We start from the raw sequence: 26011 nt of genomic DNA on the forward strand, positions 1-26011 counted from the left end.
TGGGCTGAATAATTTTACCCTCGAACTTAAAAGAAAGAATGGCTCCAGGAATGCTGAGAAACACTTTTTTTTAGTTCAGTTTAGAGATACAGCGCAGAAATAGGCCCTTCGGCCCACCGAGTACGCACCAACCAACGATTCCCACACGTTAACACCATCCTACATGCACCAAGGACAATTTACATTTATACCAAAAGCCAATTAACCTACAAACCTGTGCGTCTTTGGAGTGTGGGAGGAAACCGAAGATCTCGGCGAAAACCCACGCTGTCACGGGGAGAATGTACTAACTCCGTAAAGACAGCGCCCGTAGTCGGGATTGAACCCGGGTCTCTGGCACTGTAAGCGCTGTAAGGCAGCAACTCTACTGCTGCACCATCGTGTCACTCTTATCTTGGGGCGGCACAAGTGGCGTTGTGATAGAGTTGCTGCCTTACAGCAGCAGAGATCCGGGTTTGATCCCGACCTCGGGTGCTGTCTATATGGGGTTGGTACGTTCTCCCCGTGACTGCGTGGGTTTTCTCCAAGTGCCCCACTTTCCTCCCACACTCCAAACACATCCAGGGTTGTATATTAATTGGCTTCTGCAAATTGTTCCAAGTGTCAAGAATAGAACTAGTGTACGAGTGATCCGGGATGATGCGGACTCGGTGGGCTGAAGGGCTTGTTGTCACGCTGTATCTCTAAACTGCAAAATAATGATGTAGCCAGTAGAGTAGCTCGCTCACAATGCCAGAGACCCAGGTTTGATTCTGACCTCGGGTGCTGTTTGTGTGGATGTTGCACATTCTCCCTGTGACCACGTAGGTTTCCTCTGGGAGCTCCAGTTTCCTCCCATAGCCCCCAAAGACTTGGTATGTTTGGAGGTTAAGTAGCCTCTGTAAATTGATCTTGGTGTGTAAGAAGTGGATGAGAAAGTGAGATAACATAGAACGAGGTGTCGATGGATGGTGTGGAGTCGAAGGGCTGAAGGGCCTGTTTCCATGTTGTTCTTTCAATTCAGATCAAATCAATTTCACTTCAGTCCTTGTTCTATAGTAAAAGCTCCAAAGAGCAAATTACTAACTGACAAAGCTGTTTATGTACAAAAGCTCCACCAATGTTGTTGATGGTTCTGTGTTGTAAAGAGGTCCCATTGATATTCAATAGGATATTCATTTAAGGATCTACATTTTTTATTGCTGTGTATTCCTGAAGATTGTAATACCAAAATAATAGTTGTGGAATATTGTTAGTTGTGTATACAATTTCATGACTTTTAGTTTGTGTTCTTTAACCAATCTTTGGCCTGACACCTTAATACAGTATGTTACAGTTGTACAAGACGTTGGTGAGGCCACACTAGATGTATCATGGACACAAGGAACTCCAGATGCTGGTTTACAAAAACGAACACAATAGTGCTGGTGTAACTCAGCATTTCTGGAGGATATGGATAGGTGACATTTTGAGTGGGGGCCTTTCTTCAGATTCAGACGGGGTATTGTGTTCAGTTTTGGTCACCCTGCATTAGGAAGAATGTCATTAAGCTGGTTGCTGTTGTTTAAACGAACTAAATTATTGCGTCGTATGGGAGGCGCATTCCCAATCTCGTTATACCCCTGTACAATGACAATAAAGATTTATTGTATTGTATTGTATTGTATTGTATTGTATTGTAGAGTGTCGAGCTTACGAGGATGTCACCAGAACTAGAGGGCCTCAGCTATAGGGAGAGGTTGGGCAGTCTGGGCCTTTATTCCTTTGAGATAGAAGGCTGAGGTGCGATCTTGTAGAGGTGTATAAAACCATCAGGGGTATAGATAGGGTGAATGCACAGGGCTGTTTTACTCTCTCGACATCAATGCCGTTAAGAGTCATTAATTGTTTACCTTCTTCTAATATTCAACCTCCCAAAGCCTGAAACGCTCTGGTTTACAATACAAAGGCACACTAGCATTTCAGAGTCAATTAGGAAGAAGTGATTGATTATGAAAAGAAAAAGTCACCTTGAAGAGCAAATGCGTTTGACATCGTAAATCAATCAGAAATAACCTTGTATTAAGCCACTTATTCAGGATTGCATGGACCGAATGCACATTTGATTTGATAATCCCCACTCCATAGAAAAACAAGTCTGATCTACAGAACGTAGATAAATAATTTTTATTTCTTCATTTATGAGACAGGAACCAGTTAAACATTGCCAGATGCAGATCGTGGTCTGCACATGCAGGGACTAATTTGTTTTGATAACTAATGTGTTACTGTGCAAGATCCTAAATGGACATTATGTACTTCAAACCAGCATTGTCATTAATGCACAGAGAACGACGCAGTAAAGGATCGTACATGCCAGATATCCCCGGCACTCACTCTGAACCAAAGGGAAAGGAAACGCCTGTAAATTTTGTCTCAGGTGCTGACTTGCTCCAAGAATGAGCGAGGGCGGTAGAATGGTTCAACAGGTAGAGCTGCTGCCTCACAGCGCCAGAGACCCAGGTTCGATCCTGACCTCTTTTGCTCTTTATCTGGAATTTGCACGTTCTCCCTGTGACTGCCTGGGTTTTCCCCAGGTGCTCCGGTTTCCTCACACATCCCAAAGACGTGCGGGTTTATAGTTTATTTATCCTCGGCGAATTCCCCCTAGTGTGCAAGGAGTGGATGGGAACTGGTGTGAACGGGTGATGGATGGTCAGCGTGGACTCGATTGGCCGAGGGGCCTATTTCTATGCTGTTTCCCTAAACTAAATGAAGCTAAGCTCTCGTGAGTGTTGGACTTGGTTAGATGGTTGAAAATCAGGGACCTTCCACTCATGAAATTTGACTGGCTCTAAACAGCACTAAGCTGGAAGCAGCTTAAAGTGTTTTCAGGCAAGGTAATAATATTGTTATCAGTCCAAAATAATAAGTTTCAGCGATCAGGCCATCAGATTGATGTTGCATTTGCTCCACATCTTTTGCTTTGAACTTGTAACAGAATTGATAGATTTGGACAGATGTACGACCAACTCCTGTGCTGTTGTTCCTTTTTAATATGAAAACGAAGGAGCCAAAATATCTCCTGTTGCTTATAATCACAAAAAACTGCACATAAGATGAGAATGTCTCAGCTTGGATATGTTTTATTGTGGTAGCCTACACTGCTAGCTGCTGGTAACTGATCAATGTTTTTGATACAGTTTGCGCTAACCTTTCATGCTAAGGCTTTGCAATGAAATAAAAATTTCCAATTGATTCAGGAACATGAATTGAATAAAATATTTTTTTAAATAACCAGTTATTTCAATAGCTATTCGGAATCTTTCATTTTAATAGGATCCAGAATTAAATCCAAGACCAAGCTCGTCATCTGTACTGCCATTTTCACACGCTATGCATGGTTCTTCTTGAAATTTTATTTCTCAGGGTGAATGCACAAAGGCTTTTACCCAGAGTAGGGGAATCAACACCAAGAGGACATGGGTTTAAGGTGAGAGGGGCAAGATTTAATGGGAATCTGAAGGGCAACGTTTTCCACACAGAGGGTGGTGGATATATGAAACAAGCTGTCAGAAAAGGTAGTTGAGCCAGGTACAATAACAACATTTAAAGGACGTTTAGACAGGTACGTGGATAGGAAAGGTTTAGAGGGATATGGGCCAAACACAGGTAAATGGGACTAGCTTAGATGGGACATCTTGGGTGGCTTAATGGCACTTTCCCTACAAAAGGGTGATGAAACTGAACACAGTATTTCAAATGCAGCCTCACCATGTTGTGCAACATAGTGTCCCAGCTTCTATGTACAATTCCCTGACTGTTAAAGGTCAGTGTGCCCAAAGCCTTCTTAACCACCTACCTGGGATGCCACTTTCAATAGACAATAGACAATAGGTGCAGGAGTAGGCCATTCGGCCCTTTGAGCCAGCACCGCCATTCAATGTGATCATGGCTGATCATTCACAATCAGTACCCCGTTCCTGCCCTCTCCCCATACCCCCTGACTCCGCTATCATTAAGAGCTCTATCTAACTCTCTCTTGAAAGCATCCAGAGAATTGGCCTCCACTGCCTTCTGAGGCAGAGAATTCCACAGATTTACAACTCTCTGAGTGAAAACGTTTTTCCTCTACTCCGTTCTAAATGGCCTACCCCTTATTCTTAAACTGTGGCCCCTGGTTCAGGACTCCCCTAACATCGGGAACATGTTTCCTGCCTCTAGCGTGTCCAATCCCTTAATAATCTTATTTGTTTCAAAAAGATCCCCTCTCATCCTTCTTAATTCCAGTGTATACAAGCCCAGTCACTCCAGTCTTTCCACACACGACAGCCCGGTCATTCCGGGAATTAACCTAGTAAACCTACGCTGCATGCCCTCAATAGCAAGAATGTCCTTCTTCAAATTTGGAGACAAAAAACTGCACACAGTACTCCAGGTGCGGTCTCACTAGGGCCCTGTACAACTGCAGAAGGACCTCTTTGCTTCTATACTCAACTCCTCTTGTCAAGAAGGCCAACATGCAATGTAGCCATACTCCTGGGTCCCTTTGCTGTACAACACTCCCCAGGGCGCTGCCATGCACTATGAAGCCCTGGTTTAACTTCCCAAAATATATCACCTCATACTTATCTGAATTAAACTCCATTTGCCATTTATCAGCCCACCTGCCCAACTGCTCAAGATCTAGCATCAATTCTTGATAACCATCCTCGCTGCCTACGATACCACCTATTTTAGTGTCATCTGCAAACTTACTAATTGTGGGTTGCAGACAGGAAGGATGACAAATTTCATTCACTGGGGGACATTCGTGAATTAATCTAGTCTAGTAATCTCCTAGCTGCTGAACTTTTGTTATTTAATTTCCAGAATTTATTTCTGTCTTTGAATTTCAATTCCCCAGCCACCATGGTGGGATTTGAACCGGTGTCTCTGGAGTTGCTGCCAGATCTCTGGATCAGCACCCAAGGACAGGACTGAGCACGGGTTTCTGGCACTGTGAGGTAGCAGCTCTATCCGCCCCCTGGTTTTGTTCCAAATTGGCACGTCACAAATCAGAATGCAAGAAACCTGCAGATGAGATCCAGTTGACTTTGGATTGTTTTCTCTGGAATGTCGGAGATTGAGGAGAGACCTGATAGAAGTATATGAAATCACGAGAGGGTAAACATCCAGAACCTTTGTCCCAGAGTGGAGATGTTAAAAACTCGCTTTATGGTGAGAGATGCAAAGTTTAAAGGAGATGTGTGGGGCAATTGTTTTTTTTTCACAAATGGTAGTGCCTGGAATGTGCTGCTGGGGCTTGGTGGAGGACGCAGATACAATAGTGGAATTTAAGAGGCTTATGAATATAGAGGGATATAGATCATATGCAGACCGAAGAGATTTGTTTATCTTGGCATCATGTTCGGCACAGACAATGTAGGCCGAAGGGCCTGTTCCTGGTCTGTACTGTTCTAAGTTCTAATATTTCATGTCAATGCTCTTCTTCGGAATACAATAATAAACTGTGTTTTTAAATGTGTGATCATGTATTGGAGCTTTGTAGTGTAGGCAAAATAGCATTTTGCGGTTAGATTTTGCTAAGGATAGTGTTGCCCAATGTACGGAATACTTTATATTTTTTTAGAAATTTGTAATCTTTAAAGGAACTAAGCATTAGTTTAGTTTAGTTTAGTTTAGTTTAAAAATGCCCAAGGACATAAATGATAGATTTCTCCAATATTATCAGAGCCTTTATTCAACTAAAACCGTAGCACAATCAGAAGGAATAGCAGACTTTTAAAAAAAATGTAATTTAAAAGGTTTAGATTCAAACGATAGAGAAGTATTAGAAAGGGAGATTACGACAAAGGATATTGAGGAGTCTATTGGTTCTTTAAAAAATGGTAAAGCAGTAGGACCAGATGGTTTAGGCTCCGAATTTTATAAAAAATTTTATGATTTGCTTAGCCCACGTTTACATAGACTGTATGAGTATATATATACTCAACAGAAACTTCCAGACACTCTAAATGAATCTATAATAACACTCATTCCTAAAGCTGATAAAGATCCGGAAGATCCGGGATCATACAGAGCAATTGCACTTTTAAATACAGATCAAAAAATTTTAACTAAAATACTAGCGTATAGATTAAGTACAGTGATGAATAAATTAATACACCCTGACCAAACAGGCTTCATTCAGAAACGATACTCATACTATAATCTAAGAAGATTATTTAATATTATATATTCCAAGAGAATTATTAATGAAGATCTAGCAATAATCTCACTTGATGCTGAAAAAGCATTTGATCAGGTTGAATGGTCTTATTTATTTTCGGTGATGGAAAATATGCAGCTAGGGGAGAAATTCTGTACATGGATAAAACTGTTATATACAAATCCCACGGCCAGAATATTTACAAACCAAAGGTTGTCATCGAAATTTAGCCTATCTAGAGGTTGTAGACAAGGATGCCCGTTATCCCCATTATTATTTGCGCTTGCTATTGAGCCACTGGCAGAAAGAGTTAGGGGGCATCCGGAAATACATGGATATAACACAAAGGACACAGTGAATAAAATTTCTCTATACGCAGATGACGTATTAATTTACATCACAAAACCAGAAATTAGTATTCCAAACCTATTAAAGCTAATAACCCAATTTGGTTCATTTTCAGGATACAGAATAAATTGGAATAAAAGCGAAATTATGCCAATAAGGGAACATAATAAACAGATAATACAACAATTTCCATTTAAAATAGTAAATGAAAAATTTAAATATCTAGGTATCTATGTAACTAAGATATATACATCATTATTTAAAGCAAATTTCCCCCCATTACTGAACAAACTACATAAGAATATTCAATATTGGAAAACACTCCCTATCTCAATGGTTGGCAAAATTAATGCCATAAAAATGATTTTTTTACCGCAAATATTATACCTTTTTCAGACAATTCCGATATATCTGACAAAAAACTTTTTTAAAAAATTGGACTCTATTGTTAATGATTTTATCTGGGATTATAAGAATCATAGGATAAACAAAAGACACTTGTGTAAATCAAAAATAAATGGAGGCCTGGCTTTACCCAATTTTTTGTTTTATTTCTGGGCAGTTAATATTAAAAATATGAATTTCTGGTTGGAAGAAATAGATCATCAACCAGACTGGTTAAAAATGGAAAAGGAAGATTGTTTACCTTTTGATATTGGTTCGATATTATTTGCTACGTCTAAATTAAACAAAAAAATTTATAGGGAAAACCCTATAATATTTAGTGCTACACGAATTTGGAAACAATTAAAAAAGACATTAAAATTAGATAATTTATCACTTTTTCTTCCAATTGTGAATAATCCTTTGTTTAAGCCTTCATGGGTAGACGGGGGTTTTACACAATGGAAGGATTATGGAATTAAAAATATGGGACAACTTTATAAGGAAGGCACCTTTCTGACATTTCAGGAGTTGCAACAGACTTATGGTCTTCGTGGAAATGATTATTTCAGATATCTTCAACTTAGAGATTATGTAAAATCGAACTCCCAAAATTTTCGAATTAGAAATTCAGAAATTCTTGATGAATGTTGGAACAAACATCCTAATACAGAAAAATTAATATCTTATATATATAATATCTTATTAGACAGTGACATTCCCTCCACGGACTTATACAGACAAAAATGGGAAAAAGAATTAAACCAAGTAATTACGAAAGATACTTGGGAAGAAAGTTTGCAACATATACATCAGTGTTCACTAAACGCCAGACATTCTCTAATACAATTTAAAGTAATACATAGGTTACACTATTCAAAAACAAAACTACATAAAATTTTCCAACATATCTCACCCAAATGTGATAAATGTCAACATTTAGAAGCTACATTATTTCATATGTTCGCAAACTGTATAAAAATTAAAAAATTCTGGGTAAATATTTTTAGCATAATATCTAAAGTAACCAGCACACAATTGGACCCAGATCCAAAATTAATTATACTCGGAATATTAGAATTAAATCAAACATTTAGAACAATACAAAGAAACTTTATGGATTATAGTTTAATAACGGGAAAAAAATTAATTCTAAAATTTTGGAAAGGCCCTACGGTCCCCACAATCAAAATGTGGATTATAGAAATGACGGAGACCTTAAACGTGGAAAGAATCAGATTTTCCCTGTTGGACAAACAGGAATTATTCATTGGAATATGGTCTCCTTTTATTGATTACTTAAAGGGTCAGAATGGTTCAGCACAGGAACCTGACTAGCACTCGGACTAAAGAATGGATGAAATGCTATACTTTGAAATGTACGTATATATCTCGAATGAAGTTTTTGTTATTTTAATAAATTTTTCCATTCTTCTTTAACTAACTTTTTCCTTATCTTTATAATTTGTTTTTGTTTTTGTTTTTATTTTGCTTCTCTCTCTTTTCTTTCTTTACTTCATCTATTTCTTTAGTTCTATCTAGTTTAAAAAAAAAAAGGGGGCAAAAGGTATTGGAGACAATATAATAATAATTGACAATATTATCAATTTAAAAATGTATGACTGTAAAGATGTACCTATCTCCAATAAAAAATTTATCTCATAAAAAAAAAAAGAGATACAGTGCGGAAACAGGCCCTTCAGCCCACCAAGTCCGCACTGACCAGCGATCCCCACATGTTAACACTATCCTACACACACTTATACCAAGCCAATTAACCTACAAACGTGTACGTCTTATCTCAGCAGTTCAGGCAACACCTGTGGTGGAAGAACTAATGTTAATGTTTCTGGTCAGTGGTCTTTCATCAGAACAGGAATGGTTAGAAATGAAACATATTCGAAGTTGCAGCGAAGAAGAAAGAGTGGAGAGAACAAAGGAATTGTCTGAAGATACTGGTAAATGGGTCTGGGTTAGATGGGAAGAAGTGCAGAAAGTCGGAGTAACAGCAGGTCAGGCAGTATCTCTGGAGAAAAGGAATTGGTGACCCTTTCGGGTCGAGACCCTTTCTCAGAGTGAGAGTCAGGGGAAAGGAAAACAAGAGCTACAGATGGAACAGGGCAGCACGGTGGCGCAGCGGCAGGGTTGCTGCCTTGCTACGCTGGCAGCGCCAGAAAACCGGGTTCGATCACGACTACGAATACTGTTTGTATGGAGTTTGTACTTTCTCCCCGTGACCGTGCGGGCTTTCTCCGAGATCTTCAGTTTCTTCCCACACTCCAAAGATGTACAGGTTTGTAGGTTAATTGGCTTGGTATATGTGTAAATTGTTCCTAGTGTGTGTATGACAGTGTTAATGTGCCGGAGATGGCTGGTCGGTGCAGACTCGGTGGGCCGAAGGGCCTGTTTCCGCGCTGTATCTGTAAACTAAACTAAAATGAATGAAGGATATCAGTGATAGGACGGAATGTTTGCGATAGGATGGAGAGCAAGGGTTTGCAGAGGACACAGATGGTGGTGGTGCTGCCTGACAAGGGACGGTGAAGCCTCATTATCCTTAACTGATCTGTCTGGAGCAGGTATAAAGAGCGACAGCACAGAAGAGGAACAGCAAACTGGAACTGTGACATGAGCAGTACAGCAGTTGCTAGAAATCTGAGACAAATCTCTTGTCTGGATACGTTGTAGCCTTTGGGACTCGACGTTGAATTCATGCAAAACCAGCTTTATCTGTTTGCATCAAAATTGATTTATGGTCATCTGTCTATGACATGAATAATCGCTCCTCTCTCTGCAGACACGATCTGACCTGCCAAGTATTTCCAACGTCCTCTTTTATCTCGGGTTTCCTGCAGCTGCAGAGCTTGCCTCTTCCTGTTCCAGCACTGTTCACTCTACTTGTCCTTGCATCTGTCCTCGTTCATTTCCCTCCATTTGCACCTCCTTCAGTCAGAAGAACTATGATGAATAACATTAATCACCCTCTCTTTAGATGGCATCAACTATGATGAATAACATTCATCACCCTCTCTTTGCATCTGTGGCACTGTATTAAGTTTAGGGTTACTATTGCCACCTGTAGCGAGGAACAACGTAAAGCTTTGTTTAGTTTTAGGTCAGTTTAGTTTATTATTGTTTATTTGGGCAGCACAATGGCGCAGCAGTAGGGTAGCTGCCTTACTACGCCAGAGACACGGGTTCGATGCTGATTGCGGTTGCTATCTGAACGGAGTTTAAACGTTCTCCCTGTCTCCGCGTGCGTTTCTGCGAGTGCTCCGGTTTCCTCCCACATTCCAAAAATGTACAGGTTTGTAAATTAGTGGGACAGGCAGCATCTCTGGAGAGAAGGAATGGGTGACGTTTCGGGTCGAGGCACTTCTTGAGACTGAAGAAGGGCCTTGACCTGAAACGTCACCAATTCCTTCTCCCCAGAGACGCTGCCTGTCCCGCTGAGTTACTCCAGCATTTTGTATCTCCCTTCGATTTAAACCAGCATCTGCAGTTCTTTCCGATACAGGTTTGTAAGTTAATTGGCTTCGGTAAAATTGTAAATTGTCCCTAGTATGTATAGGATAGTGCTAGTACATGTGGCGATCACTGGTCGGCACGGAGTTGGTGGGCTGAAGGGCCTATTTCCATGCTGTATCTCCAGAGTCTAAAAGTCTAAAGTGTACCAGGGTACAGGGAAAAGCATTTGTTTGCATGCTATCCAGTCAAAGATACTACTATACATAAATACAATCAAGCTGTCTACAGTGTACAGATAAAGGGTAAATAAAGGTTTAAAGGCGTAGTGCGATTGTAATGTGTGATAGTAGATCCTCTTCTGAGACCAGCGTGCAAAGAGTGGCCTGGCTTCAGCACCATCTTGGTGGGGGTGTCCCATAGACAAAGTCCAATGTCCGCAATGGGGTTGAGGTGAAATGGACAATACCCTAGCTGCTGGAAACACCGTTCAGAAGCCTGATAACAGAGAGATAGAAGCAGGTCCTGAGTCTGGTAGTGCACGCTTTCAAGCTTCAGCGACTTTTGCTTGATGGGAGCGGGGAGAGGACAGAATGACCGGGGTGGGAAAGGTCTTTGATTCTGTTGGCTGTAGCATGAAGTGTAGATGGAGGCAATGGTGGAGAGTCTGGTTGGTCTGTGTGATGGACTGGGCTACATCTGCATCTCTCTGCAATTTATCGCTGTCTTGGGAAGAGCTGTTTACAGATTCATATCACTCAGATTACCTCATTGGTCTTGCCACCCAACCCTCTTTGTGCAACCTGCAGCAGGCTCGTTTCCTCCCTCTTGTGTTGAAAGACCATCATCTTGAAACGCAGGCTTCGTTTCTCTCTGCACAGATGCTGCATGATCTTCTGCCCTTTCATGTTGTACTTTTTTATCCGTCAGACCTTCTCAGCAAATAAAACATCTTCTCAGCTTTGGAAGATTCTTTCTTAAGCCAAATTTAACTGCTGAATGTTAGTTCATTGTGGAACAAGCATCGTGCTGTTTAAGGCTATGGCACATCTTAGCAAGTTTAAAAACATGTTTAAAGGTATCATATCAATAACGTTAGGACAGCACAATAGCAAAACTGGAAAAGCTGCTGCCTCACACGTTTAAATCTGTGCTATTTTCCCTTCACCTTGATTGTTACTCCTGGGTTAGAGTTGCTGGCTCACAGCGAAATGACTATCATGTCTGACTCCCCCACCATTTCAGTATTTTCCATTCCAAAGCAATCAACTATATAAACTGCTGCCTCATTGCACCAGTCCCGGGTTCAATCCTGACCATGGGAGCTGTCTTTGTGGAGTTTACACGTTCTCCCCAAGACCACTTGGGTTTCCTCCGGGTGCTCCAGTTGCCTCCTGGGTGCAGATTTGTCGGTCAGTTAACCTCTGTAAATTGCCACTAGTGTATGGACCCTGGACGTGAACATGGGATAACATAGAATTAATGTGTACAGGTGATCAATGGAAGGCATGGACTGGATGGGCCAAAGGGTCTTTTTCCACATTGTTCCTTTCAATCATTCAATCAAAAACAAAGCATGTTTTTGCCTTCTGATGCAAAGTCATTGATCTGAAAGCAGATGCTGCCTAACCTGCTGAGTGTTTCCGACATCACCTGATATTGTTTCAGATTTTCAGCATCTGCAGCTTTTAACTTTTAGATGAGGAAAGGACTGCTGTGAGATGAGACTTTGGCAGCTCTGAGAGAAATGGACACTCTTATTAAAATTCACGTTGTGTTTTGTTGCTATATTCAGACACCTTCCATGCAGTAACAATTTTGTGATTCCGAAATTAAAAAAAATAACATACAATGATAATAAATGCACTGGCAGCGAATTGTTGTCTCAGAGGCTGAGGGGAGACCTGATTGTAGTAGATAAAATTATAAGACCACAGATAGGGTAGACAGTTTGGACCTTTTTTCCAGGGTGGAAATGTGAAAGGGTAGAGGACAGACCTTTAAGGTGAGAGGGGTAAAGTTTACAGGAGATGTGTGAGGCAAGTTTTTTTACAGAGGTTGCCTGGGACACGCTACAAGGGGAGGTGGTGGTGGTGGAAGATGATACAACAGTGGCATTTGGATAGGAACCTGGATACGTGGGGAATGGGGGGATATGGATCACGTTCAAGCAGATAAGAGTTAATCTTGGCATCATGTTGGGCACGGACATTGCGGGCCAAAGCCAAAGGGCCTGTTTCCGTGCTGGACTGCTCTGTGTTCTGTGTTCGGTTATTTACCGCATCCTCTGAGACTTTGTGATCTCTTTCACCAGGATGAATTCCATCCATTCATCGAGGCACTTCTTCCGCACGTCCGTGCATTTGCCTACACATGGTTCAACCTGCAAGCTCGGAAGCGAAAGTACTTCAAGAAGCACGAGAAGCGGATGACAAAGGATGAGGAGAGAGCGGTGAAGGACGAGTTGTTGAGCGAGAAAGCGGAGGTGAAGCAAAAGTGGGCCTCGAGGCTACTGGCCAAACTGCGCAAGGACATCCGTCCAGAGTACCGTGAGGATTTTGTGCTGACCATCACTGGGAAGAAGGCTCCATGCTGCGTTCTCTCAAATCCGGACCAGAAAGGCAAAATAAGACGCATAGATTGTTTACGGCAAGCGGATAAAGTTTGGAGGTTGGATCTGGTGATGGTGATCCTGTTTAAAGGGATCCCTTTGGAAAGTACTGATGGAGAGCGTCTGGTGAAGTCCCAACAGTGTAGTAACCCCACGCTGTGCGTTCAGCCCCATCACATAAGTGTTTCAGTTAAGGAACTTGATTTATACTTGGCATACTTTGTGCAAGAAAGAGGTAAGTGATTTCATGATGCGTTTTGAAAATTTGACTTATACTCTTTCTCCCACTGCAGACAATATGAAAGCTTGCAAAGTTTCTTTGTGCAGAAGCACTGTGTTTTGAAATGTTGATCCCAGTTATTTGGCACATTACACTTAATAAACATGCATCGTACAGTGCATGTGACGTAATGTCCATATGTATTGATGGAAATAATGTGCCAAGCACAATCCCATTTCTAAACCAAAGGCAATAGACCTTGTGTTAACATACTGTTTGATTGTATCAATAACTGGATGGAGAAATGCTTCATTTTTTTAATGAAAGGTAGTTTGGTTGCAAATGTTTTGATCTTGCAGGTCAGTTACTTAACGTGTCTTTCCATGTTCTACTTCATGTCCATTTGTACATTTTTAAACTGCTGCATTGTTGCTCTAACCTTTTGTCAACAGGATTAACAGCTGTAATATGTTTGTAAACTTTGCGAACAAGTCATCATAATTCTTAGAATTATGCATTAGTGATAATTTTTCAAAACTCTTTAGATTCTGGAGTAGTTCCTGAGGACTGGAGGGTAGCTAATGTAACCCCACTTTTTAAAAAGGGAGGGAGAGAGAAAACGGGGAATTATAGACCAGTTAGCCTAACATCGGTAGTGGGGAAAATGCTAGAGTCAGTTATTAAAGATGTGATAGCATTACATTTGGAAAGTGGTGAAATCATCGGACAAAGTCAGCATGGATTTACCAAAGGCAAATCATGTCTGACGAATCTTATAGAATTTTTCGAGGATGTAACTAGTAGAGTGGATAAGGGAGAACCAGTCGATGTGTTATATCTGGACTTTCAGAAGGCCTTCGACAAGGTCCCACATAGGAGATTGGTGTACAAACTTAAAGCACACGGTATTGAGGGTTCAGTGTTGAGGTGGATAGAAAATTGGTTGGCGGACAGGAAGCAAAGAGTAGGAATAAATGGGTCCTTTTCGGAATGGCAGGCAGTGACTAGTGGGGTACCGCAAGGCTCAGTGCTGGGACCCCAGTTATTTACAGTGTATATTAATGATTTGGACGAGGGAATTGAATGCAACATCTCTAAGTTTGCGGATGACACGAAGCTGGGTGGCAGTGTTAGCTGCGAGGAGGATGCTAGGAGGCTGCAGAGTGACTTGGATAGATTAGGCGAGTGGGCAAATGCATGGCAGATGCAATATAATGTGGATAAATGTGAGGTTATCCACTTTGGCGGCAAGAACAGGAAAGCAGAGTATTACCTGAATGGTGACTGATTGGGAGAAGGGGAGATGCAACGTGACCTGGGTGTCATGGTGCACCAGTCATTGAAAGCAAGCATGCAGGTGCAGCAGGCAGTGAAGAAAGCGAATGGTATGTTGGCATTCATAGCAAGAGGATTTGAGTTTAGGAGCAGGGAGGTTCTGCTGCAGTTGTACAGGGCCTTGGTGAGACCGCACCTGGAGTATTGTGTGCAGTTTTGGTCTCCTAACCTGAGGAAAGACGTTCTTGCCTTAGAGGGAGTACAGAGAAGGTTCACCAGATTGATCCCTGGGATGGCGGGACTTACATATGAGGAAAGACTAGATAGACTGGGCTTGTATTCGCTGGAATTTAGAAGACTGAGGGGGGATCTTATAGAAACATATAAAATTCTTAAGGGGTTGGAGAGGCTAGATGCGGAAAGATTGTTCCCGATGTTGGGGGAGTCCAGAACCAGGGGTCACAGCTTAAGGATAAGGGGGAAGTCTTTTAGGACCGAGATGAGAAAACATTTCTTCACACAGAGAGTGGTGAGTCTGTGGAATTCTCTGCCACAGAAGGTAGTTGAGGCCAGTTCATTGGCTATATTTAAGAGGGAGTTAGATGTGGCCCTTTTTGCTAAAGGGATCAGGGGGTATGGAGAGAAGGCAGGTACAGGCTACTGAGCTGAATGATCAGCCATGATCATATTGAATGGCGGTGCAGGCTCGAAGGGCCGAATGGCCTACTCCTGCACCTATTTTCTATGTTTCTATGTTCTATGTTTGGTCCTTGTCAAACGTAGAGCCAGTTAGATTACAACTATTTTATTAGGGACGATTGTAAAAATACCACTCTCACCATCAAATGAGTGTGAACCTGAATTAGTAAACTAACGCACATTGTGAGATAACGTTCCTCAGCATGCGGTTTAGAATCAGGGTCATCATACTTCCAATAAGAAGGTTAATGTCTATGTTAGAATAAGGACCCTAAATGCAATACAAGTTTATCTCATGTCACCAGTAATAATTTATTGCTTTTTATTGCAAGTTTTTTGCTTTTAACTAGAATTAAAATCTAAAATGTGATTTATTTCTTCAAGTAATTTTGTAAAAGGTCTGATTTCCTGGAATCTTGTGTTCCTGTGGATTCTGCCCCCTCAAATCCAGTGGGATTACATTAACTGGACGTAAATAACGGGTTTCAGTACTGTGAGTGCAGTACAGGTCAACGACACAGTATCGATTCTGTTCACACCTGAATGTATCAAAAGCCTCATTTATACTGCCTGTGATTTTCCACTTTGATCTGAGTTGGCAAAGGACACGTTCTTGTATAGTTATGTTCCTGGACGAATCCGTTTCAAGCCCTGGCTGTTACCGAACAGCTAATCCAATGTATCTTCTGTAGAATTACTGGGAACAATGAAGTTTACCGAGACTTTTCCTTGCAGAGGATGCAATGTGCAATTTTTGGACTGAATCAGCACATATAAAATAATAATGGTGTGCCGTTGTTTTTGTGTAATAATTTTTTCTTTCCTGTTTGTTAAAAACAAGAGGAGATTTCTAGGCACAAATGACATGTTATCTGTTCCGTAAAGATGGTTGATGTTGGGTGTGGCTTCGGGTGAAGTTGTCCTGTCTTCCATTGCAGGTTACTTGTTGGAACAGATTGACCTTGTGTCTTGAGTAAGGGTGTGAGTTAATGTTTGCTTTCTGTTCCGTCAGAGACCCTTGTAGATGGGATAAATGAGGAGAAACTATAAAATGTAAGCTTTGATTGCTCTTAATCCTCACTAAGGGCAAATGGATTTTGTAATCCAATAATTTACTGTTTGCAAGACAAGTGGTGTTATTTATTTAAATATAGCATGAAGTGCAATCGTGATTTTCAATATTTTAAAGTTTTTTTACCATCTGGTGAAAAGTTGAAGACACAATGATTAGATGTCAGAAAAAAGATTAGTGCACAAAATGTCAGCTTTCAGAGAAAATTTAAAGAAAAATAAATGGAAGATTTTGAGCAACAATAAGTAGAAGTCACTTTAGGTGAAGCGGGTATTGAGAGACACTGGTGTTGGTTTATTATAGTCACGTATATCGGGACACAGCTAACAGCTTTGTTTGCGTGCTATCCAAATCATACTATACATAAGTACAATCACCCCATACTAGGCATGAGTACAATCAAGTACAATAGGTGATACAAAGAGAAAAATATTAGAGTGAAGAATATAGTGTTTCAATGTTATAGTTACAGAGAAAGTGGTGATTATAAAAAAGTGTAAGGTCCTAAATGAGGTACGTTGGAAGATCGGGATTATGCTCTCGCTCATGGGAGGATGGTTCAGTAGTGTGATAAATGGCGAAATATTGAGGGTGTACTTAGCAGGTATTCCAAGGCCCTTGGCCTTTTTATAGCAGTGGAAAGAGCAACTCTCTTGTGCACTGGAGCTTAAAACAAACCACGGAAAGCGTGCAGCAGGTCGAACATCATCTGTGGAGGCAATGGGGCAGTCATCACTTCAGGCCAAGACTCTGAATCAGAACCAGGAGAGTAGAGAAGAGAAGAGATTGTCTGGAGTGGGGGGGTGAGACAAGCTGGTGGGTGATAGGTGGAAACAGATCAAAATAAATAATGGCGGATGGTGTCAGGTGGGGAGGAGAAGGGAGGAGAGTGGAGACGGTGGCTGATAGGTGAAACAATAAGGGGTGGGAGGGGGCAACAATGGACGTGGAATCAGGTGGGGAGGGGTTTGGAAAGGTGAACTAAGGGAGAAGATCCCAGGTCAATAGCTATGTGGGTGTGGGAGTACAAGACAATATACAGCAGAACACAACGTGCTGGAGCAACTCAGGAGGGTTTAGGTTTATTATTGTTAAGTGTACCGAGTATTGTTATGTGTTACGTGTGCATGTTTTGCATGCTATCCAAACAGATCAGATATACCATATATAGACACAAGAAAGTCAAACTCAAGTACAATAGATAGAGCAAAGGGGAAGGTGCAGAGTGCAGAATATAGTTCTCTGCATTATCCACCATCAGTTCCATACCGACCCAAAACGCCGTCTGTCCATTCCTTCCCAAGACGCTGCCTGACCCGCTGAGTTCCTCCAGAACTTTGCATTTTGCTCGGGATTGTATCATCTGCAGTCACTTGTGTCTCCAACACACAGCATGTTTTGGATGAGGGGGATTGATCAGTTAATGCACAATGGAAAAGGCTGCCAAGTAGTTATAAAGTCTTTTCATTAGCATTATATCAAGCAGCAGCATCTACTCCCACATGAAGCTTTGTGAAACCAGCTCTACTCCATCCAACGTGAGAACCTGTTACTGTTTATTTACTCCATTAAATTCTGAAAAATCTAACCCCCACAATTAAAATGTGGATTACGGAAATGACCGAGACCTTGCATTTGGAAAAAATAAGGTTTGCCTTAATTGACAAACCAGATCTATTTTTTAAAATATGGTCTCCATTTATTGAATTTTAAAAAAAGTAAATGGGTTTGTCACAAAACTAAAATTTAAAACTAAAGTTAAAACTTGAGTTTAGGGTTGGAAGTACAACTATGCTCATTAACTCCCGGATCTATCCCCATAATCTTTATGTTTGTAATTCTCTTTTTTCTTTGCTTTCTCTCTATTAGTTTATAGTCTTTTTTTTTCAGTCTCTTTTCATCTTTATTTTTTCTTTAAAAATTTAAAAATTGAAGCTATGTAAGAACTCTATAACCAGTTTGTCGTTTATTATTATTTGTACATATGCTTTCAAAAATTAAATTTTTTTAAAAAATCACAAAAAAAATCCTGATAAATCTTGTTTAAAGAAACCTTTCAATTTTCCGTTTAAGAAGCTTTTAGATAGGGACATGGGAATACAGGGAATGGAGGGATATGGATCACATGCAGGCAGAGGAGATTAGTTAATCTTGGCATCATGTTCGGCATGGATATTGTGGGCCGAAGGGCCTCTTCCTGTGTTGTTCCATTCTATGTTCTATTTTAATATCTAACTTTACCTTCATTCAGAAATACTGAGATGAAGCAGTAATGTTGGTTAGTGAGTGTCATATATTTTAATAACTTTGTTATTAGAGTCCAGAACTTTGCTGGACTTGCTCTGCCCTCCATTTCCACTGACAGTAATTTGACCTTAGAAACATAGAGACATAGAAACATAGAAAATAGGTGCAGGAGGAGCCATTCGGCCCTTCGAGCCAGCACCACCATTCATTGTGATCATGGCTGATCGTCCACAATCAATACCCCGTGCCTGCCTTCTCCCCATATCCCTTGATTCCACTAGCCGCAGAGCTCTATCTAACTCTCTCTTAAATCCATCCAGTGATTTGGCCTCCACTGCCCTCTGTGGCAGAGAATTCCACAAATTCACAACTCTCTGGGTGAAAATGTTTCTTCTCACCTCAGTTTTAAATGGCCTCCCCTTTAATCTAAGACTGTGGCCCCTGGTTCTGGACTCGCCCAACATTGGGAACATTTTTCCTGCATCTAGCTTGTCCATTCCTTTTATAATTTTATATGTTTCTATAAGATCCCTTTCTCATCCTTCTAAACTCCAGTGAATACAAACCTAGTCTTTTCAATCTTTCCTCATATGGCAGTCCCGCCATCCCAGGGATCAATCTCGTGAACCTACGCTGCACTGCCTCAATTACAAGGATGTCCTTCCTCAAATTAGGAGACCAAAACTGTACACAATACTCCAGATGTGGTCTTACCAGTGCCCTATACAACTGCAGAAGAACCTCTTTTCTCCTATACTGAAATCCTCTTGTTATGAAGGCCAACATTCCATTGGCTTGCTTCACTGCCTGCTGTACCCGCACGCCAACTTTCAGTGACTGGTGTACAAGGACATCCAGGTCTCGCTGCACCTCCCCCTTACCTAACCTAACACCATTGAGATAATATTCTGCCTCCTTGTTTTTGCCGCCAAAGTGGATAACCTCACATTTATCTATATTATACTGCATCTTGATGTGCTTTAATGCCTTTGTACAACATTGCTAACATTTCATCCGTATCTGCTGCTTCTGGGTTAATCCTCAAGCGGCATAATTAAGATGTTTTTAGGAACAGACACCTTGCTCCATCTTATTTTTCGACATAGATTAGAGAACAGTACACCACAGGAACAGGGACTTCGGCCCACAGTGTCCATGCCAAATATGATGCCAAGTTAAACGAATCTCTTCTGTTTGCACGTGAACCACATCCATTCCCTACATAATCATGTTCCTAAATGACTATATATTGCTCGATAATACTCCCCAGGGCCCTACATAATGCCAAGTTAAATTAACCTCTCCCCACTGCATGTGATCCGTGTCTCTCCGTTCCCTGTATATCCATGTGCGTATCTAAGTGACTAAATACTTCTATTTCTAGATCTCTCTGCTCTACAACACTCCCAGGGCCCTACCATTCACTACGCTCCTGCCTTGGTTTACAAAATGCAATTCCTCTCACTTATCTGAATTAAACTCCGTTTGCCATTCCTTTGCACACTTGCCCGTCTGATCAATATCTGCTGTAATTCTTGACAACCATCTTTACTACCTTCTGTATCACCTAGTTTCATGTCATCTTCAAACTTGTTAATTTTGCATTCAGAAAGTTAACCAGCAGCTGGCTTGTTGTACGCCATGGTTTGCTGAGAATCCACAGGTACTACAGAACCTATCAATCTCTTGACTGTATGCGTGGTTCAACAAATATCAGCTGCCTGGATTTCAAGAAGGCTGGAGTTAGTTTTTTTTAAATCTTGGAGGTCATTTCAGCTGATGCAAATAATTTTTAAATCCTATTTTCTCTTTCAGTGGTTTTGCAACTTTGGCAATCATGCGACTGTACTTTTTAAAGTAATCTATGCTTGCGTATAATGCATGATTTAAATTAACCATTAGTCATTCACAATCAACTATGCACTGGATTTTATGTGCTACGTTTAAACTCCCCTGCCAGGTGGGACATCAAATTGCATCTGACCGCTATCATAAGGAAAGTTAATGAAAAATATTAACTTACAATTTCAGAAGGATAAATAAAAATTAATAAAAGGCCAGCAGTATTTAGTTTATTTTCGAGATACGGTGTGGAAACAGGCCCTTCGGCCCACCGAGCTCGTGCCGACCAACGATCACCCATACATTAGTTCTATCCGACACAATAGGGAATATTTTACAGAAGCCAATTAACCTACAAACCTGCGCGTCTTTGGCATGTGGGAGGAAACCGGAGCACCAGGATAGAACCTAGGCGGTTACAGGGAGGACAATAGATGCAGGAGTAGGCCATTCGGTCCTTCGAGCCAGCACCACCATTCAATGTGATCATGGCTGATCATTCTCAATCAGTACCCCGTTCCTGCCTTCTCCCCATACCCCCTGACTGCGCTATCCTTAAGAGCTCTATCTAGCTCTCTCTTGAACGCATTCAGAGAATTGGCCTCCACTGCCTTCTGAGGCAGAGAATTCCACTCTGAGGCAGAGAATTCCACTCTGAGGCAGAGAGACATGCAAACTCCGCACAGACAGCGCCCGTAGTCAGGGTCAAACCTGTGTCTCTGGAGCTGTAAGTCAGCAACTCCACCACTGCGCCACTGTGCCGCTCTGAATGGTTTACAATACCAGTTGATGATTAAGAGTGCAAGGCATTATTGGCTCATTGTGATGTAATTTTCATATTGGACAAGAAAATTCCCCTGAAAATTCCCTGACTTTTTCCAGCAATTTCTTGGCATTTGAGATCTTTGTCAGAATTCATTGGGGCCTGCCTCTCAGGAGGCAAAAGGCTTGTTGCTACTGTAAGTCCAGCATTAGAAGGCAAATTAGCATTGACGGTATGAAGATTTGGTGAAAACATTTAGCAGATTAACTTGGTTGTATTGAAGTGAAGCTTGGTAGTATTAAAGGAAGATAGACACAAAATGTTGGAGTAACTCAGCGGGTCAGGCAGCATCTCTGGATAGAAGGAATGGGTGACGTTTCGGGTCGAGACCCTTCTTCAGACTTGGTATTAATTTCTGTAAAGCGAGTTCTTCAGATTAGAAGGGTTCTTAGCAAGGGGCAAGGGGGAGGGTTGGGGTGAAGGGGGAGCTTGAACAGGGGGCTGGGTTTGGATGATTAACCATGATCATAGGAAATAGAGCATAGAACACTACAGCACTAGAAAAAGCCTCGCCGGCCTGGTGAATGGTAGGCCAGACTAAAAGGGTCAAGGGGCGAACTCCTCCTGTTTTCTATATTTCGTGGTAATGACGTTAACTCCTTACTTAGAAACCTTGGATTGGAGTTTAACTTTATTATTTTAGACTGACGAAGACCAGGGAACAGATGGCAGTAGTTCTAATGAAACAGGAAAAGAACATATTTTGACTTTTATTATGTTGGCATACAGAGCCATAATAGAACATATTTTCATCAAAAAAATATGGCATGAACTAGATTCATAGTTAACCCAATGTGACCACAATGCCAAGAAATAAAATGTATACTCCACATGAGAACTTTTGAAATTATAACACAACTATGTGATCTAATGGAAGTACTTTGACATTTCCATTCTAAAAAGAAACATCTATAGATTTCGGATCTTTAGATAGACACAAAGTGTTGGAGTAACTCAATGGGTTAGGCTGCATCTCTGGAGAAAAGGCATGGGTGATGTTTCGGGTTGAGACCCTTCTTCAGACTGAAAGTAGAGGGGATGGAATGGGAGGTAAGAAAAGGCCAGATCAAGGCAGGGTCGGCAACAGATGACCAAGGAGGGGTGCTGCCTATAATGGCCTATTGTTGGCTGGGGAAGAGGTGATAACAAAGGGCTGCAAGGATGCGTACAGTGGAACTAGTAGGACAACTAGGGTGGTGGAGGGGGAGGGAGAATGCAGGGGTTACTTGAAATTAGAGAAATCAACAAAATCTTTTTTGTATATCAGACTAATGGCTAATTTTGCAAAGTCCCTTCGAACAATCAGGACTCCATTAAAATCAGTATCACAGCCGTGAGCCATGGTTACAAACATGCCGACTGCAGGTTAATAGTTAATCCCTAGACTATGGAATGTCTCTGGAAAATAATAAATGGCTTTGGCACTTGAGGCCTTCCTTTTACAGGAGAAGACGATTGGACACCATCCTGGAAATCAAATGTGTTAATCTCCACCTGTAGCCTCTCAAAGTAAGAGAAATATTTTGGTTCGTGGAAAATATAAATTGGCAGGCAGGTTCCAGAGACGAGTTTGTTTTTGTTTTACTTTATTCTAATCCTGAATGGCCGAGCTCTGTATTTTCTAATTCTTCCTGTTTCCCTTCGGATTCCACAGTTTGAAAGCCAGGCAGGAGTTGTGTCTGGAATACAGAGGAGTGGAGTGTGGCAGTCCAACTGTGTCAGTCTGTAGGATACTGCAGTAGGTTTACACTCGAGACGGACGAGGCTCATTCACTACGCAAGCAGATGGATTTAAGTGGCAGACATTCCTGGGATTTGCTCTCTGAGCTGTAATAGCATTGAACTGTAGCAATCGACCAGAAACCTCCCCGGCACCTTGGAACTAATTCAGGCCACCCTGCCCTACGTAACAGTCCATCTGTGCCCTGATAGCACTTACAGCTGTCACAGATACACTGTTGTTGCCTTTTGCTAACCCTTGTGATTAGGGACTGGCCATTGCAACTTGCTATACGTAGAGTCATACAGCAAGGAAACAGACCCTTCGGCCCAAGTCATCTGTACCAACCAAGATGCCCCATCTAAGCTAGTCCCCTTTACCCACATTTGGTCCATAGCCCCCTAAACCCTTCCAACCTGCCCAAATGTCTTTTAAATGCTGTTCTAGTACCTGCGTCAACTACCTCCTCTGACATCTAGCGTTATATACCCACCACCCTTTGAGTAAAAAGTTGCCCCTTGCTGCTATTTATCTATGATAAAACCACGAGGGGCACTGGTTGGGTGAATAGACACCATCTTTGTCCCAAAGGTAGGCGCGTCTGAATCTAGAGGACATGGGGGAGGATGATAGAGGAAAGATATGAAAGGGTGCAAAGGGGCAAAGTTTGCCCATAGAGGGTCTGTGGAATGAAGTAGTAGAGGTGGGTGGGTAGAGGCAATTGTGACATTTAAAAGATACTTGGATGGGTAGGCAGACTGGAAAGGTTTGGAGGAATGTGGGCCACAGGCCCGTGGGACCAGCATGTTGGAGGCAACCTGGTTGGCATGGAGGGCCTGTTTCCATGCTGTATGACAATGACTGGTTGTAATGTACACATTTATACTTCCCAGTTAAGTATTCAAACATAAAAACATTGGCACAGATTTGGGAAACATGAAATGGAACTTATGTAAAGTACTGAGCTGATGCAAGGATGGTTTACTTTTGTAGTTTGGATCAAGAACAGATTGCTGGGAATAGCAAGAGTAAATGTACAAAATGCATATTTGAACTGCTCCAACAATTAAACATAGAAACATAGAAAATAGGTGCAGGAGGAGGCCATTTGGCCTTTCGAGCCAGCACCGCCATTCATTGTGATCATAGCCGATCATCCACAATCAGTAACCGGTGCTTGCCTTCTCCCCATATCCCTTGATTCCGCTAGCCCCTAGAGCTCTATCTAACATTTTGGCCTCTGGGCAGTATTGTAGAGCGGAGGGATCTAGGAGTACAGGTGCATGGTTCCTTGAAGGTCGAGTCGCAGGTAGATAAGGCTTTTGCCACTTTGGCCTTCAGAGTATTGAGTATAGAACTTGGGAGGTCATGAGTATTAAGTATTAGAAGTTGGGAGATCATGTTGCAGTTGTATAAGACATTGGTGAGACCGCATTTAGAATATTGTGTTCAGTTCTGGGCACCATGTTATAGGAAAGTTATTGTCAAGTTTTAAATGGTTCAGAAAAGATTTACGAGGATGTTGCCAGGACTAGAGGGTGTGAGCTATAGGGAGGGGTTGAGTAGGCTGGGTCTCTGAGCGCAGGAGGATAAGGGGTGTATAAGATCATGAGAGGAATAGATCAGGTAGATGCGCAGAGTCTTTTGCCCAGAGTAGGGGAATCGAGGACCAGACGACATAGGTTCAAGGTGAAAGGGAAAAGATTTAATAGGAATCCGAGGGGTAACTTTTTCAAACAAAGGGTGGTGGGTGTATTCAACAAGCTGCCAGAGGAGGTAGTTGAGGCTGAGACTATGCCATTGTTTAAGAAACAGTTAGACAGGTAAATTGATAGGACAGGTTTGGAGGGATATGGACCAAGCGCAGGCAAGTGGGACTAGGGTAGCTGGGACATTGTTGGCCAGTGTGGGCAAGTTGGGCCGAAGGGCCTGTTTCCACACTGTATCACTCTATGATCCTATGATTCCATGTAAGGAATGGAACAATTTGGATCACAAGCAGGCAAAAGTGATTCATTTAGCTTGGCATCATGTTCGGCACAGACATTGCGGGCCAAAGGGCCTGTTCCTGTACTGTGCTGTTCTTTGTTCTATGCACTAAATTAAGAAACAGAATAGAAACAGCTCATCAGCATAACACAAGTATTGGACACATTGGCTTCATTCGTGAGATCTTTGCTCAGAGGCTGAAACAAAAGGGAAATATTGGAAGAGAAAAAATTATACCAAACATAATTGCATCATATTTAGTTTTAAATAAATATTGGCTCACAGGTTGCTGTGGCAGAACATCTAATGGCTTTTCCAGTTAGACCTGCCCTTGCATGTTTAGAGCTTTGTGAATATTCCACAAGTTGCTAAAAATGCAGACTGATAGAGCGTGGAAAAAAAAAGTTTTATTCAAACAGGGAATCCTCCCTTCCCTCCCGCCCTCACCCCCCATTCCCTTTTACCTGTATTCCTTTCTCTGGCTTCACATTTCACACCTTTTCTATCCTTTTCTCACGCTTTTTGTCATTTCATCGTGAGCCTTTGTACAACTATCTGCCAATCATAAACTCCCCCTTAACCTGAATCCACCTATAACTGACTAGACTTTGTCCTTTCTCCCTTCCAGTTTTCTCTCCCCCCACCCACCCACCTCCCCCACACATCACAATCAGTTAGAAGAAGGGTCCTTAGCCGAAACGTCACCTAACCATGTTTTCTAGAGATGCTCCTTGACCCACTGAGTTACTCCAGAAATTTGTGTCTTTTTTTTTAGTAAACCAGCATCTGCAGTTCCTTGTGTTCACAAGAAAAATGGAGCATCTGGCATGTGAGGGGCAGGTAAATGGTGCAGTCTTAATAACTAACAGTGCAAGGAATTGTAGAGTGGGCAAACTCTACCAAATCATCTACTGAATAGAGCAGGAAGCTGAGAATTAAGAGAAGAAAAGAAAGGCAAAATAAAAAAATATATCTCCATCAACAGTTCAAGGAATACCCCATGGTTGAAGGAGTAATCGCAGAGAGATTGAGTTATAGAGTCACATAGCACGGAAACAGGCCCTTTAGTCCAACTTTCCCACGTCAACCAAGATGCCCCATCTACACTAGTCCTACCTGCCCGCATTTGGCCCGTATCCCTCTAAAC

At 41.7% G+C, this 26011-nt stretch overlaps 1 protein-coding gene across 5 annotated transcripts in view; it reads left to right on the forward strand.

Moving 5' to 3' along the window:
* Window positions 1-26011, forward strand: part of nfic (nuclear factor I/C) — a 456415-nt gene that overhangs the window by 150819 nt on the left and 279585 nt on the right. For all 5 annotated transcript variants that reach the window (XM_078423615.1, XM_078423617.1, XM_078423619.1 and 2 more), the window contains one exon: window positions 12681-13212. In XM_078423615.1, the coding sequence (XP_078279741.1) occupies window positions 12681-13212 (532 nt within the window). The remainder of the gene's footprint in view (window positions 1-12680; window positions 13213-26011) is intronic.

The sequence above is a fragment of the Rhinoraja longicauda genome, chromosome 28 (assembly GCF_053455715.1).
Source record: "Rhinoraja longicauda isolate Sanriku21f chromosome 28, sRhiLon1.1, whole genome shotgun sequence".
Taxonomy (NCBI): Eukaryota; Metazoa; Chordata; class Chondrichthyes; order Rajiformes; family Arhynchobatidae; genus Rhinoraja; species Rhinoraja longicauda.